Source organism: Triturus cristatus, chromosome 10 (genome assembly GCF_964204655.1).
Source record: "Triturus cristatus chromosome 10, aTriCri1.1, whole genome shotgun sequence".
Taxonomy (NCBI): Eukaryota; Metazoa; Chordata; class Amphibia; order Caudata; family Salamandridae; genus Triturus; species Triturus cristatus.
Genome location: NC_140593.1, coordinates 812,891,033 through 812,907,289, shown reverse-complemented (window position 1 = coordinate 812,907,289; position 16,257 = coordinate 812,891,033). Strand labels below are relative to the sequence as shown.

Sequence of the window (16,257 nt, the reverse complement as noted above, 5' to 3'; positions counted from 1 at the left end):
AGGTTTGTGGTGTTCCACCACTGCAGAGAGTGATGTGTGCGGCCGTCCACCAACACCAGATCCATCAGCTGACCCTGGGCCTGGTTCCACTGTTGTGCTAGGCACTCTTGAAGTGGACGCATGTGGAGTCTTGCATGGGGCACTATAAAGATGCAAGACGCCATCATTCCTATGAGCTTCATGAACACTCTTGCTGGAAGAGAGTGTTGGGGAAGGAATGTTTTGCGTAAGGCTTGAATGCTTGTGATTCTGGCTGAGTTTGGATAGGCAATACCTTTGGAGGTGTCTATAGTGGCCCCGAGATATTGCTTTGTGTGAGATGGTATGAGGTGGGACTTTTGGTAGTTCACCGTGAAGCCTAGCTGGTGGAGCAGTTGGATGGTGCTGTTTGTATGCTGCACGCATTGGTGGTAAGACGCGGCTTTTATCAGCCAGTCGTCTAAGTAAGGGAAGACGTGAATGTGTTGACGTCTGAGGTGTGCTGCTACTACCGCTAGGCATTTGGTAAACACCCGTGGTGCGGTGGTGACCCCGAAGGGGAGAACCGTGAATTGGTAATGTTGCCCGTCCACCACGAACCTGAGGTATTTCCTGTGAGAGGGGTGTATTGGAATGTGAAAGTATGCGTCTTTCAGATCCAAGGTTGTGAGAAAGTCTCCCTGACAGAGGAGCGGGAGGACTTGTTGTAGGGTGACCATATGGAAATGGTCTGAATGTATGTAGGCATTTAGAGGCCGGAGGTCCAGAATGGGCCTGAGGGTCCCGTCTTTCTTTGGTATTAAGAAATATAGGGAGTAAACCCCTAGATTTTGCTGATTGATGGGGACCTGCTCTATAGCGTGTTTTTGGAGGAGGGAGAGTACCTCCTGTTTGAGCAGTGTGGAATGTTCTTGAGACATTGGACGGTGCCTTGGTGGGATATTGGGTGGGGTAGATGTTAGCTCGAGACAGTACCCTGACCGAATGATTTGGGTCACCCATTTGTCCGATGTTATGGACTCCCATGCGTGGATAAAGTTTTGTAGTCTGCCCCCGACCGGAGTGGAATGGTCTGGGGGGAGCGGAGGGAAGTCATTGTGTGGCAGGCGGGGTGGCAGAACGGGTGTTGTTAGTTTTGCCCCTGCCCTTATTGTTGTTGCCTCTGTAACCACCCCTCTGGTTGCACTTTGAAAAGGTATTTTGAGGAGGGGATTTGTAGGAGGTAGAGGTGCTATCGGTGGAGAAGCCTCTGCCTGTGCCACGAAAGGAGGAGCGTCGAAAGGAACGTTTAGAGGCTTGTGTTTGGAGTGCCCCCATAGACTTTGCTGTGTCTGTGTCCTTTTTCATCTTTTCCAACGCTTCGTCTACCTTGGGCCCAAAGAGAGTTTGTTGGTCAAAGGGGTGATTGAGTATGGACGCCTGGACTTCAGGCTTAAACCCTGAGATCCTGAGCCAGGCATGGCGACGAAGCAGGACACTGGTATTTATGGCTCTAGAAGCAGTGTCGGCTGCATCGAGGGCACACTTAATGGAGGTGTTTGTAATGAGTTTACCCTCCTGTATTAGCTCATGAGCCCTACGCTTGGGTTTCTCGGGAAGGTGCTGCATAAGAGCCTCAAGTTCGTCGTAGTGTGCTCTGTCATAGCGCGCAAGTAGCGCTTGTGTGTTTGTGTGTTTGCAATGCGCCACATGTTTGCAGCTTGAGAGGCGGTGCGCTTGCCAGACGCGTCTAGGAGTTTGGATTCCTTGTCTGGCGGTGGGGCTTCTCCTGAGGACTGGGAGTTAGCCCGCTTTCTAGCTGTAGAGACAACTAGGGAATCTAAGGGAGCAGGGCCCTTAATGTATGCAGGGTCTGTGGGTGCCGCCTTATACTTTTTCTCTATTCTAGGGTTTAGTACCCTGGCCCTGACAGGGTCTTTGAACACCTCTGCGGCATGCTTGGTGACACCCTTAAGCATGGGTAAAATAGAAGTGGATTTGTCCTGTATGTCAAATGTATCCAGTAAGAAGTCGTCTTCCACTGGTTCAGTGTGCATGTCCACCCCATGGTAGTGTGCTGCTCTCTGCACTAAATGATGGAACCCTAAGGAGTCCTCTGGAGGAGACGGCCTGGATGGGTATAGGTCGTCCTGAGGTATATCGGGTACATCAGGGTTATTGTAATCCTCCCATGGGTCTGGGGTCCCCGGTGGAGTGGGATCCATTGGGGCGTCCGCCGGGTAATTGTCCGGGTCCCCGTCATCCGGATCTGGGGACGGGGTCGGAGAGTAGTGAGGTAAAGGTGGCGGAGACCTGGGAGGGGGAGGGGGTGGAGGAGGTGGAGGAGATAGGGGAGGCGGTAGTGGGGAGGGCACTCTGAGGGGAGAAGTAGCAGAGTCCTTCCGTTTGGGTGGTGGAGGAGGAGCCGGAGTATCAAGGCGTCTTTTCTTGATAATTAAAGTCAATAGCCCAGTCTTTGGATCTTTGGACAGAGTCTTTTGTAAAGGGTCTGGTGTAAACAGAGCCAATGGTGCCGAATCGTCCGTCGGCACCGGTGATTTCGGAACCGAGGGCTTCGATGGTTTGTGTGCGCCATGCTTTTTTGGGGCCTCCGGTTTTTTCGGCGTCGAAGGAGTTTTCGGCGCCGGAGCGTCGGTGCCGACAGATTTTTGTTTGTGTTTGGTCGGCACCGAGAGTCCAGGCTTCGGCACCGGTGGCTTCGGAGTCGAGCTGGATATTGCTTTCTTCGGTGCCGGATGCTGTTTTTCGGCACCGGGCGTCGGCTGGCTCGATCCCGAGCTGCCGTGAGACTTTGGAGGCTTCGACACCGGGCCCGAAGGTGGGGTGATAGAAGCTTTGGTCTTGGTTTTGCCCAGGCCGGCAGGCGAGGGAGTAACCTGAGTCTCTTTGGTTTTGGGCGCGGGGGTGGGAGGGGGCACAGTACTCACGACCCGCTGCGCCGGTGTGATGTCCTCCACGTCGGAGTCGTCGGCCTCGGAAGCGCTGACGACGTCTTCTTCCTGCTCGGTGTGTGTTTGCCCCGAAGCTTCGGCGCCGTCTCCGAAGATGTCCGGTGGAGCTGCAGACTATGAGTGCGCCATGGTGCGTCGAGCTTTTCGATCCCGGATGGTTTTCTTCGATCGAAAAGACTTACAGGCGGGGCAGTCTCTGGCCTCGTGTTCTAGAGAGAGGCAAAGATTACACACCTGATGGAGGTCGGTGTGGGGAAATTTAGACCCACATTTTGGGCACTTTTTGAACGGAGTCCTTTCCATCGGCCGGGACCGGAGTCGAGGAGGGCCCGAGGGCCGGTGCCGATGTACGGGATGGAGAAAGTGCCGCTTCGAGAAATGAAGATGATGATGAAGAAACTCGAAGAAACGAGGATTTTCCGTCGAGGCTGGAACCGTAGAAGTTCGAAGCCGGAGCATGAAGTATCACATCCGAGCCCGATGGCGGAAAAAAACAATCTGAGGATGGAGCCGAAGCCCATGTGCAGTACGGACCGAAGGAGGAGTCACCAAACTCGTGACTTCCAAAGACTGTCCAAGAAGAAAAACAAACTGCAAACATCCGGGCCCAACACCAGATGGCGATCTATGCTAAGTGTACAATCTGCAGCTCATATGCCTCGAACATATGGTTACATTTATAATAGTACAGATAGTCTTTGTAAACTAGAGCAGCATGCCCACACATGTATTTGCCTTTCCCAAGCATCAGCTTACTAAACCATTACAAAATAAATATTCATCTTTGCGACTGAGAAAAGGGAGTTCCACAGTAACCTCGGCAAAAGTCCTGAAAATAATTGAAAGACTAATGGAGGGCAATTTGCCAAACATTGGATACCTTTGTTTCAGAAGAGGGATGCAACATTTTCTGGATTTGAAATTAAGATAACTCTCATCAAGAGGCCGGTACAAAATAGGAAGGAACAGGAGTATCTTGAGCACTCAATCCCCGTCTCTTGCCAATTTTGGGTGGTGTTTGAAAAGGTGGGGAGGGTTGGGGGTTGACCAGGAAGAGCCCAATAGAGAAACACTAACACAAGAACTACACTGGGCCTTTTAAAAAAACTGCTTTGCCAGCATGTCAAAAGCTGCAGGCAATTCTCAACCAGCTGGGAAAAAGCAACTGCATTGGAAGCAAAACATAGACATCTCATGCCACCAAGCTTGACCAAAATGAACAAGTTACTTACCTTCGGTAACGATGTATCTGTAAGAAACATTAGTTAGTTAGATTCCTCACCTTAGAATATCCCCAGGCGTCAGACTGGATCCGGAAGATTTTTCGTCAGCAATACCCCTTGCGCGTCGCTAGGCGTCGTCTGCGGCTCCGCGTCCGTCGTCGTGCGCCGGAATGACTTCGTCAGAGTACTTAGACGCCGCCCTCGCGCGCTGACGTCAGTTCTTGTACATAGCTTTCCGCGCCAGGAACGCAGAGCCATGCATAGACCGACACTGGTGCCAAAAATAAAATCTAGGGGCCTGAAAAGGACAACCTTAACCCTAGATGTCAGTTCGCAGAACGGGGAGGATGGGTGGGTCGGTGAGGAATCTAACTAACTAATGTTTCTTACAGATACATCGTTACCGAAGGTAAGTAACTTGTTCATCTGAAAGAAACACGTTAGTTAGATTCCTCACCTTAGAATAGATACCCAAGCAATACCATCCCCGGTGGTGGGTCTGCGAACCAAGATCACACCAGAAAGTCCTGGAGGACAGAACGGCCAAAGAAGCCATCCCTCCGGACTTGGCTGTCAAGGCAATAATGCCTGGCAAACGTGTGTAGTGAAGCCCACGTCGCCGCCTGACAGATGTCCTGCAAAGGGACTCCCCGTCCCAAAGCAGTAGTAGCCGCCGTGGCCCGAGTAGAATGGGCTCACAGCCCAACAGGAGGGTCCTTTTTTGCCAAGGAATAACAGATTGTGATGCACAAAACGACCCACCGAGAGATGGTCCGTTTGTGCACAGCTTTCCCCTTCTTAGCACCCACGTATCCAACGAAAAGTTGGTCGTCCACCCGGAACTGCTTTGTGCAGTCCAAATAAAAGGAGAGCGCACGTTTTGGGTCCAGACGGTGGAGCCTCTCTTCCTCTTTGGAAGGATGCGGAGGCGGAAAGAAGGTGGGCAAGGTGACAGACTGCCCAAGATGAAATGGAGTCACCACTTTCGGAAGAAAGGAGGGACGAGGCCGAAGGACAACCTTGTCCGGATGAACAGAGAGAAAAGGAGGCTTTGAAGATAAAGCCTGGAGCTCACTCACCCGTCTAGCCGAGGTGATGGCTACCAGAAAAGCAGTCTTAAGCGTCAGCAGACGAAGAGGACAATTATGAAGAGGCTCAAAGGGAGCACACATTAGAAATGTGAGAACAAGATTCAAGTCCCACTGAGGCATTACAAAAGGGACAGGAGGGAACGTGTGAGTAATGCCTTTTAGAAAGCGTGTAACTACAGGGGACTTGAAAAGAGAAGGCTGATCAGGAAGCCGCAAGAACGCAGAGATGGCAGCAAGATAACCTTTCAGGGTGCCCAGGGCAGAGCCCTGCCGGGCCAAAGAAAGAAGAAACAGTAGAACCTCAGAAAGAGGGGCGGAAAGGGGATCCACAGCCTTTGCTGTGCACCATGCCACAAATTTGTTCCACCGGCAGGCGTATACCGTCTTTGTGGAGGGACGCCTGGCTGCCAGAATGATATCACAGACTTCAGGAGGCAAGTCAAATGGCATCAACTGCCGCCGCTCAATCTCCACGCATGGAGGTGGAGGCTGGACAGGTTCGGGTGGAGGACCGTCCCCTGCTGCTGCGACAGAAGATCCTCCCGAAGGGGCAGACGTATCGGAGGATCGGTCAACATACTGAGTAGCTCGGGATACCAGTACCTTCGTGCCCAGTCCGGAGCCACCAAGATGACTTGGGCCCGGTCGCGCCTGATCTTCTTCAGCACTCTGGGCAGAAGTGGTATAGGCGGAAAGGCGTACAACAGACCGCAACTCCACTCGTGACGAAAGGCGTCGCCGAGCGAGTGCCGCCTTGGAAATTCCAACGCGCAGAACTGCTGACATTGCGCGTTCTCTGCGGTGGCGAATAGATCTAACCAAGGCTCTCCCCACTGCTGAAAGAGACCTTGCGCCACTTCAGAGTTCAGACACCATTCGTGATCCATCATGCACCGGCGGCTGAGTTCGTCTGCTCTGGCGTTCAGAGAGCCCGCCAGATGTTGAACCACTAGGGTGAGGCCCTGGTGTTCCAGCCATGTCCAGAGGCGCAGAGCCTCCTGACAAAGGGTCCACGACCCCACCCCGCCCAGTTTGTTGCAATACCACATGGCGGTGGTGTTGTCCGTGAACACCTGCACGACACTTCCCCTGACAGAGGGAAGGAAGGCTTTCAGTGCAAGCCGGATCGCTCTCAACTCCAACAGGTTGATGTGGAAACGAGACTCCGCCGGAGACCAGAGGCCTCTGATCTCCGCCTCTCCCATATGGCCACCCCATCCCAGGAGGGACGCATCCGTCACTACGACATGCTCCGGTTGGGGAAGGGAGAGGCTCTTGCCCTTGACCCAATCGCGGTCCGTGAGCCACCACTGCAACTGCTGCGCAGTGCCCTCCGAGATCAAGACATGGTCGGACAGGTTGCGTGATGCTGGGCCCACTGAAACTTCAGGTCCCACTGCAGAGCCCGCATGCGCCGCCTGGCGTGATGCACTAGTAGGATGCAGGAGGCCATCAGCCCCAGAAGCCGCAACACTAGCCTGACCGAAACCCAGGATAGAGGCCGAAAGATGGGAATCAGGGCCTGTATATCCCGGACCCGCTGTTCCGGTGGGTGGACCCGGAACTGCGCCGAATCGAGAACCGCTCCGATGAAGAGGAGCTTCTGAGAGGGACTCAAGTGTGACTTCGGCACGTTGATGGAAAATCCCAGCAAATGCAGGAGATCCACCTCCAGACTACGGCGGGAGACGACTGTCTGGGGCGAGCCCGCCTTCAACAACCAGTCGTCGAGATAGGGGAAGACTGGAACCCCTGATCTGCGCAGATGAGCTGCGACCACCGCCATCACTTTCGTGAACACCCGAGGGGCACTGGTGAGGCCGAAGGGGAGCACGGTAAACTGAAAGTGCTCTTGGCCCACCGTGAACCGCAGGTAACGCCGGTGGGCCGGCAGGACGGGGATGTGGAAATATGCGTCCTGCAAGTCCAACGCTACCATCCAGTCTCCGGGGTCTAGGGCAGCTAGAACCTGAGCCAAAGTTAACATCTTGAACCTTTCCTTCCGGAGGAAGACATTGACGTTCCGGAGGTCCAAGATAGGGCGTAGGCCCCCTTTGCCCTTCTTGGGAACCAGAAAGTAGTGGGAATAACAACCACGACCTACTTCTGGGCTCGGAACACGCTCGACGGCCCCCTTGGCCAATAGGGCCGAAACTTCCTCGTGGAGAAGATTCAAATGATCCCCCGAGATACGGTGGTGCTGCGGTGGCATGGCTGGAGGGGTCGTCTGAAAGGGGAGGGAGTAGCCCCTTCGGACGATTTGCAGCACCCATCTGTCCGATGTGATGGACCGCCAGTGGAGCAGGTGATGGCGAACTCTGCCGCCCACTGGCGTGGAATGGGCCTGAAAGCTTGGACTAGGAAGGCTTTGAGGCGGATGCCGCCGGGGTGGATGTGGGCTGACCTAGTCGTCCTCCAGAACCGCCTTGGCGGAAACCACGTCCGCGCGCAGGTTGGTTCTGCGGCTGGTGGCTAGGCGCACGTGAGGAGGCACCCCTTCCTTGGCCACGAAAGGCGGAAGTTTGCGACCGCGGGGCCGAGAGGCCCAAGGACTTGGCCGTAGCCCGGGAGTCCATAAAGCGATTCAGCGCACTGTCCGCTTTCTCGCCAAAAAGGCGAGTGTCATCAAAGGGCATGTCCATGAGAGTGCTCTGGACATCGCCCGAAAATGACGTGGACCGCAGCCAGGCGTGACGTCTAAGTGCCACTGTGGTAGAAATGGCCCTACCCAGCGAGTCCGTGGTGTCAAGCCCACATCGGATAGCATGTCGCGCTGCATCCCTCCCATCGGCCAGAGCCTGGGTAAGTCGTGTCCGGACCTCCAACGGACACAGGGGCAGCACGTCCTCCACCGCATCCCACAGAGAGTGGGAATAACGGTCCAAGAGACAAGCGGTGTTTAAAGACCGCAGGCCCAAACTAAGGGAGGAGAACAGCTTCTTGCCAAACTGTTCCAGTCTCTTGGAATCCCGGTCCGGCGGGGCGGTCGGGAAAGAGGATTGGGAGGTAGAGGCCTGGATAACCAGGCTCTCAGGGGTAGGGTGTTGGGACAGAAAACTAGGGTCGCCCGGAGCAGGGCGGTGGCGCCGTTCCTGTCCACAGGAGGAACTGTGGAGGGCTTGGACCAGGTGCCCTGCAGAACGTCAATGAGGGCCTCATTGAATTGCAGCAGAGGCTCAGTGGAGCTTGCTGCAGACTGAAGCACCTCAGTAAGGACGTTAGTCCTCACAGCCACGGCAGGCAGCTCGAGCCCAAGGGCTGCGGCCGCCTTGCGCAGCACCACAGAGAAAGCAGCGCCCTCCTCCGAAGCCACAGTCGGAGGAGAGACGAATCCAGTGTCCGGAGAGGTATCCAGGCCACTGGCCTCCCCCAGTTCATCTGCCCAGTCCTGTGACATTTGAGCCTTAAGGGCCATAGGATCCTCGGATCCCTCCCAGTTGTCCCCATCATCCGATTCCTGGTACACAGGAGGAAGGAGCGGAGCCGGGCGATAGACATAATGTGTCTCTAGCGGCGCCGAACGCAGCGTCCATCGACGCCGTACCGGCGCCGGGCCCGGAGTGGGGCTGAACTGGGGCTCGACGTCGAGCGGAGTCTACGTCGGCGTCGGGGGTGGTAGCGTTGTCGACGCCGGCAGAGGAGGCGTTACGAGGTCGACCGGCGTCGGCAGGGACTCGGGAACGGGTCCCTCGGGCGCTTGCGGCGTCGAGGCCGGAGCCGTCAACGGCACCGGGGCCGGAGCCGCCGGCAGGAAAGGCAGCCCAGTCGGGTCCGCGGGGCCCGAAGGCGCGCCAGCGGGCGTCGACGGCGGAGCCAGGCTCCTCATGGCCGAGAGGAAGGCACTGACTTCCGCCGGCGTCGCGTCAGTCCCAGGGACCGGTGGGTATGGGGACTTGCGCGGCGCCTGCGGCTCCGCTGGAGCCACGGGGGTGGAACCACCCTGACCCTCGGCCGAGTCGCGCGACCGGCGAGGGGAGTCCGAAGAGCGGTGTCGCCTCTTGGACTTCGTGGAATGCTTCGACTTACCCGAAGACTTGGATCCCAACGACCGATGGTGACGTCGGCTGCGGCTCCGCGACCGATCCTTGGACCTCCTCCTGGACCGGGATCGAGAGGCGCGCGGAGCCGAGTGGCGAATCTCGAGAAGCTTACGGGACCGCTCCCGTCTAGCCTTCGAGGTCAGGGCCTTGCAGTCCGAACACGACTCCGCGTCGTGGTCGAGGCCCAAGCAGTAAAGGCACCGGCGGTGATGGTCCGTAACCGACATCAAGCGGTTCCAGTCAGCACAGGCTTTAAAACCAGGCATCCTACCGGCACCGGAGTCGAGACAAGATCAAAAAGGATCAAAAAGGTTAGTCAAAAAATGACTAAAGGGGTAGCTCTCCCGGATCTGCGCTTACTGGCGCGGAAAAAAGAAGAACTGACGTCAGCGCGCGAGGGCGGCGTCTAAGTACTCCGACGACGTCATTCCGACGCACGACGCCGACGACGGACGCGGAGCCGCAGACGCCAAGCGACGCGCAAGGGGTATTGCTGACGAAAAATCTTCCGGATCCAGTCTGACGCCTGGGGATATTCTAAGGTGAGGAATCTAACTAACGTGTTTCTTTCAGATACCCACTGTTAATAGTGAAAACACTGAACATTAGGTCATACCACTACACTGTACTACACTATACAGCAGACCCAGAATGCTATAAATATAGAAATCACAGCAAGCCATAAATGGCATATTTAACTAGTGGTAGTTATGAAATCTACACCACTTGCCACCAGTCAGTACTAGAGCCACAGCTAACAATGTCACCAGAATAGCAACAGTAAACACAAAAAATCATTAATTGTATATCCCCAGCTAACACTAATCAAAGGAAGTGGACCTCACAATACAGGCACACATAACCCCCTTTGCCCAGTGTTAATACCACTAGCCCCAATGACAACCTGCCCTAAACGATGCATTGCTAGCCCTGAACTCTTTACACACCGTTAATTGCTGCATTGGCATGAAAATTAAATGAAGGCAAGTCCAAAATACTCACCTGTACCCGAAGTCACAACAAAGCGCTGCAATCCCAGATACACATCCAAATTCTCCTGGAGCACTGAAAACTGAAGGAAAAATATGTTTCAGGGTAACTGATAGAACCGATGTATTTATGTTTTTTCTACAGTGTCACAACTGTAACTTTACCAGTACCTCTTCAGAGCTTTAATACATGGTTACATAGATATGAGAATTAATGAGCCACATTTCAGGAGGCATCGCTTTTCAGAAGCTGAACAGTCTGTTAAAGTAAAACCAAAGCCCGTTACTGCACTGTTTGTAAGCTTCCTGAAAGAACATGCCTTCATACAGAGAGTAGATCTTTCTTTCCACTAACTCCCCCATGTTACTAAGTCATTATCGTCCATCCACCACTAAGATGCGGTGTAGAGTTCATTTTTGGTGCACTTCATTTGTGCCAAGACATTGATCACTCGATCTACATTATCATCTTCTATCAACTTCTTCAGGTTTACTAACATTTATGCCTCATGCCCTTTAAATGAAGTCTCAATATTTTGTAGTCATTTCAACCATTGCTTTGCTTGCACAGTATTTTGATTTTGGAAACTTGCATGGAGTCTGGCAAAGTCTACAACTATAAAAGCCTAGACAACTTGGATACAGTAAAGGAACATTGTAAAAAAGAATTTAAAGAGCACGAAGTCTGCTAGAATCACTAACTGGTGCAGCAAGAGACGCTGCCTCTGTTCTTGAACATGAAACAAATTTCCCAGGATGGATAACGATTAACAGACCGAATTTAAATGAGAACAAATTGGACTCTGCCACTTTTAATTCAAAATTGGAGGAGACAAACCAAAATCACCTATAGAGAAGCCATTCCAGACAAGAAAGCTTCTAGGTTTGAGCTGCGGAGAAGAAGAATGTGATAAATGTGTGCATCATATAATAGAGATTACAGGTCAGTGTTGAGAAAGAGTAGAACTTTCTTGAATGTATCATTAGATCTTTGGTTTTCAACTGCACTAATGACATCATAGAAATCCCCGTTACACTGCTGCTAAAACATACTTCTTATGGAACAGAGCCCACAAGTGAGAAACAAAAACAAGCTATTAGACAGGGAGGTATGACGAGAGGCATACAACTAAACAAGAAACCGGTTAAGAGATGCTTACAAAGTTTTATAGGGCACACTAAGGAGCCAGATATACTGTTAAATGACCACACAATGTAAGTAAATTAACACAATATTCAAATAAGACATTTAGTTTCCCATGAGCTCCTAATGTAGAACAAACCCCAGCAGCAGCAACCTCTTATAAGACAAATAACTGCAGCAGCGACTGCACAGACTGGCACCCTCAACCCATTCTGTAACTGTCAATAAGAGGCAAGCAGGGAGCAAGGAGAAGTTTCCTCTCCTTTGTCAAATATTATGCCACTGTTCACTCCCCAACTTCTCCTACCCTGGTGAAGAGGACAACGAGAAAGAGGAATTAGCCATTCGGGTAAAGCACAGACTCACATGGTGGTAAGCTACTGTGACAAGGGGCACGACCCCGACCGAGATAACAGCCACCCAGTGCGAACTGACCGTATGTACAACTCCATTTCCCCTCTTTACCTCCAGCACCCTGAAGCCTGGGACAGAGAGGCGGACTTCAGAAGCACGGGAGGGCAGGAGGAGCACTGTTACTTTAACTGGAACGACCTCGACCACGCCCCCATCGATGACGACGCGGATGGAAAGAGGACATATCCCGGAAGCAGAGTAGAGATGGTGTGTGCGAGGACGAGCGAGGAGCGGAACGAGACGGGAGAGAGTTGAGAGGAGAATCCGGAGAGAGAGAGGGAGGACGAGATCGCCAGACACCGACCATCGCTACCGACAGAGGAGCCAGGAGGCCAACGACTCGGTGATTCGCCCCGCCACGTTTCTGATGAAGCGTGGCACCAGCAGGTACGGGCTCGTATCGCGGGTTGGGCGGGACGTCAGAACTTACCTAAAACCTAGGAGACGTACTCCTCAGTACCCTTCCCTCACGCACCCGACACATAGGATAGTATACAGAGCACGGTGTGATTCCTCTACTCCCTGGCCCCTCACGTGTGACCAAGTTTGAGCACTGGACTGACCCACATCTCCCATCTATCCTTTTCACATCATTGATTGGACCGGAGAGCCAACCCCTTCCCCGGAGAACACGGCACCCTGGACCGAAGCAGGAGAGGAAAGACGTCTACGATCGGACGGGCGGCCCCTGACCAAGACGAGGAGACCCCTCTACCCTTCTACCGCACAACGACCTACAAGAAAAGAGTATACCGAACAATAAAAACTCAGTTAGCCCACTATCCAGCCTCCGAGTTTCCTTCTATCCCGCGACAAGTGGTGGAGAATGCAGGTATAGCCGACGACATCTGTACAGAAAAGATGGACGAAGTACTCCAACACATCATAAAGGGTCAAGAACAGTTGGGATGGATGGTGGAACAACAGCTAAAGTCCGCTGAAGCCGATAGAGAGACATTTAAGACTACCATCTCTGCCCAGTTGGAAGGTGTACAAACTGTGAGAAAGTGGCTCTGTATATACTGTTCCCTAATAGGTACAGGGTGTACAGAGTCCACAGTCCCCCAGAGGCTGATAGAGGTCAAAGTTAGGTATGACCTTACTCTCAAAAGTGGTAGCTTGGTCGAGCAGTAAGGCAGTACCAGAGGACAGTGTAAAGCATTTATTGTACACACTCAGTCAGCAAATGGTTTCACACACTCAATAACTGAACTCTAGGCCAATGGTTTATATATATAAAATATATGCTTGTTTTATTTTTAGAACCACAAAGGGGGTAAAAATATACTTTCTCAGAATGAGAGGTTGAATATAAATACTTTTGTCTTAAGCAATAAATTTGTGTAAACAGTCACAGTTGGTTGCAATAAACAATCCTATTTCCTAAACATAACAATGCATTGAGCTCAATGGTAAATTCAGGTTATTTGTAATAAATTACTTTTCAGATTACTTTTGGAATTCCAGGTCTGGCTCCTAGAACCAGCCTGGGGACAGTATTCAGAATCAAGTGATGGAAGTCGACTTAATAACTGTAATGATTTTTAAATAATATTTAACTATTTCAAAAGTTAGCACTTAGAAAATATTTCAAATAAAACATTCAATGGATCTCTATGGCAAGAAATTCAAATTGCAGGTAGAGTACTTTATCGTTACTTTAGTAATCCAGGACTGGGTACCTAGACCCAGGACTGGGGTCCTTATCAAAAGCAGGTAAGTAATTTCGTTTGCAGAAATGGTACGGTTTTAAAAGAATATTTCAAATTTGCAAAAATAGACACTTAGAAGAAATTTCACAGAAAAGCAGACAATGGTTTCCTATGGGAGAAAAATGAGTTAGAGGTAAGTATAGTTGTGAACACTTTTCAGGGTCAGGGCTGGGCACCAAGATCCAGCACTGGGAGCTCACCTAGGAGCAGGTGAGTAAATTCGTTTTTGTCACTTGGCTGATTTTTGGTGAATTTTTGCAGTTTTGAAAAGTTCACACTTAGAAGATTTTTGAAGAAAAAGCCAGTCAATGTTACCCTATGAGGAAAATGAAGTTAGCGGTTTAAGGGTAAGTACTCGACTGGTAGTGTTGAAATTCCGGGCATGGACTCAGGGGTCCCCCAGTGTCAGGTAGGTACAGTTGGTTCACCCTCAGCGGTTTCAGGACGGCCGGGTGCAGAGAGAGTTAGGCCCAATGTTAACCTATGAGGGATAGGGGGGCCTTGGTTGGTGGCTGCTGTCTGGCAAGCCACGCGGCTGTGGGAGCTGGGCTCCTGGTCACTTACTCAGGGCAAGTGGGGAAGTAGGTTAGTGTAGAGAGGGCACTGCCAGGGCCACTCGGGCGGCTGGGTGCAGGGTGCTTTTGAGCCTTTGGGCACTCAATGGAAATCAATGGGAATGTTCCGGTTTGGAAAAAGGCTGCAGGCTCGGGGACGAGGATGTTTCAGGTGCCACCACCACTTCGAGAGGTAAGTTGGGTAGTTGTAGGTTAGATGGGTACCCCGGGATTGGGCACAGGGGGCCGCAGGGCGCCGGGTGCAGGGGTGCCTTTTGACGTCGGGAATCTTACCCTCTGGTTGATCGCGGTTGGGGTGGCACTTGGTTCTGAGGCTGCAGGCTTCCTCCGGGATGTCGAGGGGGGTCCTTGGGTGCCGGACTCGGGGTCACAGTCGCCGTGGGGTCGTCCTCAGGGTCTTTGTCCACTCCGGCACTGGCCAGGCTTGGCTGGTGCAGAGTGGGTTGGGTCCGCGGTTCCGGGCTGCTGCCAGGGGTTAAAAATAGGTTTCTTGAGTAGAGCCTCTACTCATGGGAGTCCCAGGGGCTTAGAGCCAAAAGGTAGCCAGGTCCTCCGGGGTTGGTGAGGTTGCTGGCCACGAGAGATGCCGCGCTGGTGCAGGTTCGAGAGTCGACAGGCCGGTAGGGCTGGGGCCTAAGCAGTTGGTGTCTTCTTCTCTTTTTAGCAGCTGCAGGGCAAGTCTTTGTTCTTCTTGCTCTTCTTGTAATTTTCTATCTGGAATCTGAGGGAGGAAGGTTCAGGGTGCCCCTAAATACTAAATTTAGGGGCGTTACAGGTAGGTGAAGGCCAGGGACCAATGGGTCCCTGTCCTGGGGTGGGTACACCCCCTATCCTGCCTCTCTCCTGTGGGAGGGGGGCAGTAGCCTAATCCTGATAGGGTAGGGCCTCCCATCTTCAAGATGGCGAGAGCCCGGAGATGTGTTTCACCTCGCCTCCCCCACCTGAGGGGTGGGGTGGGCAGGCTGGCACATCCCCTGTCCTTGTATGGGGCTTCCGGCCAAGCTTCCCGCCAGAGTGGGGGGTTGCAGTGGCCTGGGGAAACTCCAAATGGCGGTATGCCTTTGAAGCTTCCCTTTGCTCATCCTGGGGGAGGAGATTTCTCACCTCACGCAGGATGTGCATTGTTGCAGGCCCGGGAGAGCAGGGGCTCTCCCACCCAGGGGTCCAGCAACGTGTCTGCTGTGTGGCAGCCTGGGCAGCCTCAGAGCAGACGTGGATTGTAGGTTAGCTGTGAGGGGGCATCTCTAAGATGCCCTCTGGGGTGCTTAGTACATTAAATCCCACACTGGCATCAGTGTGGGTTTAATGTGCTGAGAAGTTTGATACCAAACTTCCCAGTCTTCAATGTTGCCATTATGGTGCTGTGGAGCTCGTGTTTGACGAGCTCTCAGCACCATGTACTCTTAAATGGCAGCACTGCACTTACAGTGCCCAGGAATGGACCCGGGTACTGTAGGGGCACAGGGCTCCTGCTCCTGTGCCCACACCATAGGCGTAAGGCACCCAGCCAGAGGGGTGACTGACATATGCCTTGGCAGTGTAGGTGATGGGCATGGCACACAGAGATGTGTGCCATGTCGACTCTTTGTTTTGTCCTGCACCCAGACACTCAGCCTGCAAGGCAGTGTGTGTGTGTAAGGGTACAGGGCCTCTGAGGGTGGCACAATGAGTGCTGCAGCCCTTAGAGGCCTTCCCTGGCCACAAGGCCCTGGGTACCTAGGGTACCATTTATCAGGGGCTGACATGTGGATAGGGTTTGCTAATTTGGAGTTTGTGTGGTTTAAGGAAGGAACATAGGCCCTGGGCACCTGATTGGCAGGAACCCAGGGTACACTCAAAGTACATTCAGCAATTTAGCAAAAAGTGGGGGCATACCATGCAAGAAAGATGGCACTTTCTCACACAAACCATAATACGGGATCCTGTACCCGGATCGGGCCCCAGCCCCAGACCAGCTCCTCCTGGGCCATCCAGGATTTCGCTACAGAAATACATGGCTGGCGAGGACCCTGACGCCTTCCTACTTAATTTTGAAAGAGCCGCCCTAGCGTGCGGATGGCCTGTCGAGAAGTGGCCTTTCTTCTTAGCCCCCTTGCTAACCAGCGAGGCCCAGGCGGCCTATCAGGTCGCCAACGCTAC

At 52.9% G+C, this 16,257-nt stretch overlaps 1 protein-coding gene across 2 annotated transcripts in view; it reads right to left on the bottom strand.

Moving 5' to 3' along the window:
- XPO6 (exportin 6) overlaps window positions 1-16,257 on the bottom strand; it is a 626,381-nt gene that overhangs the window by 253,522 nt on the left and 356,602 nt on the right. For both annotated transcript variants that reach the window (XM_085628383.1, XM_085628384.1), the window contains exon 12: window positions 10,287-10,356. In XM_085628383.1, the coding sequence (XP_085484509.1) occupies window positions 10,287-10,356 (70 nt within the window). The remainder of the gene's footprint in view (window positions 1-10,286; window positions 10,357-16,257) is intronic.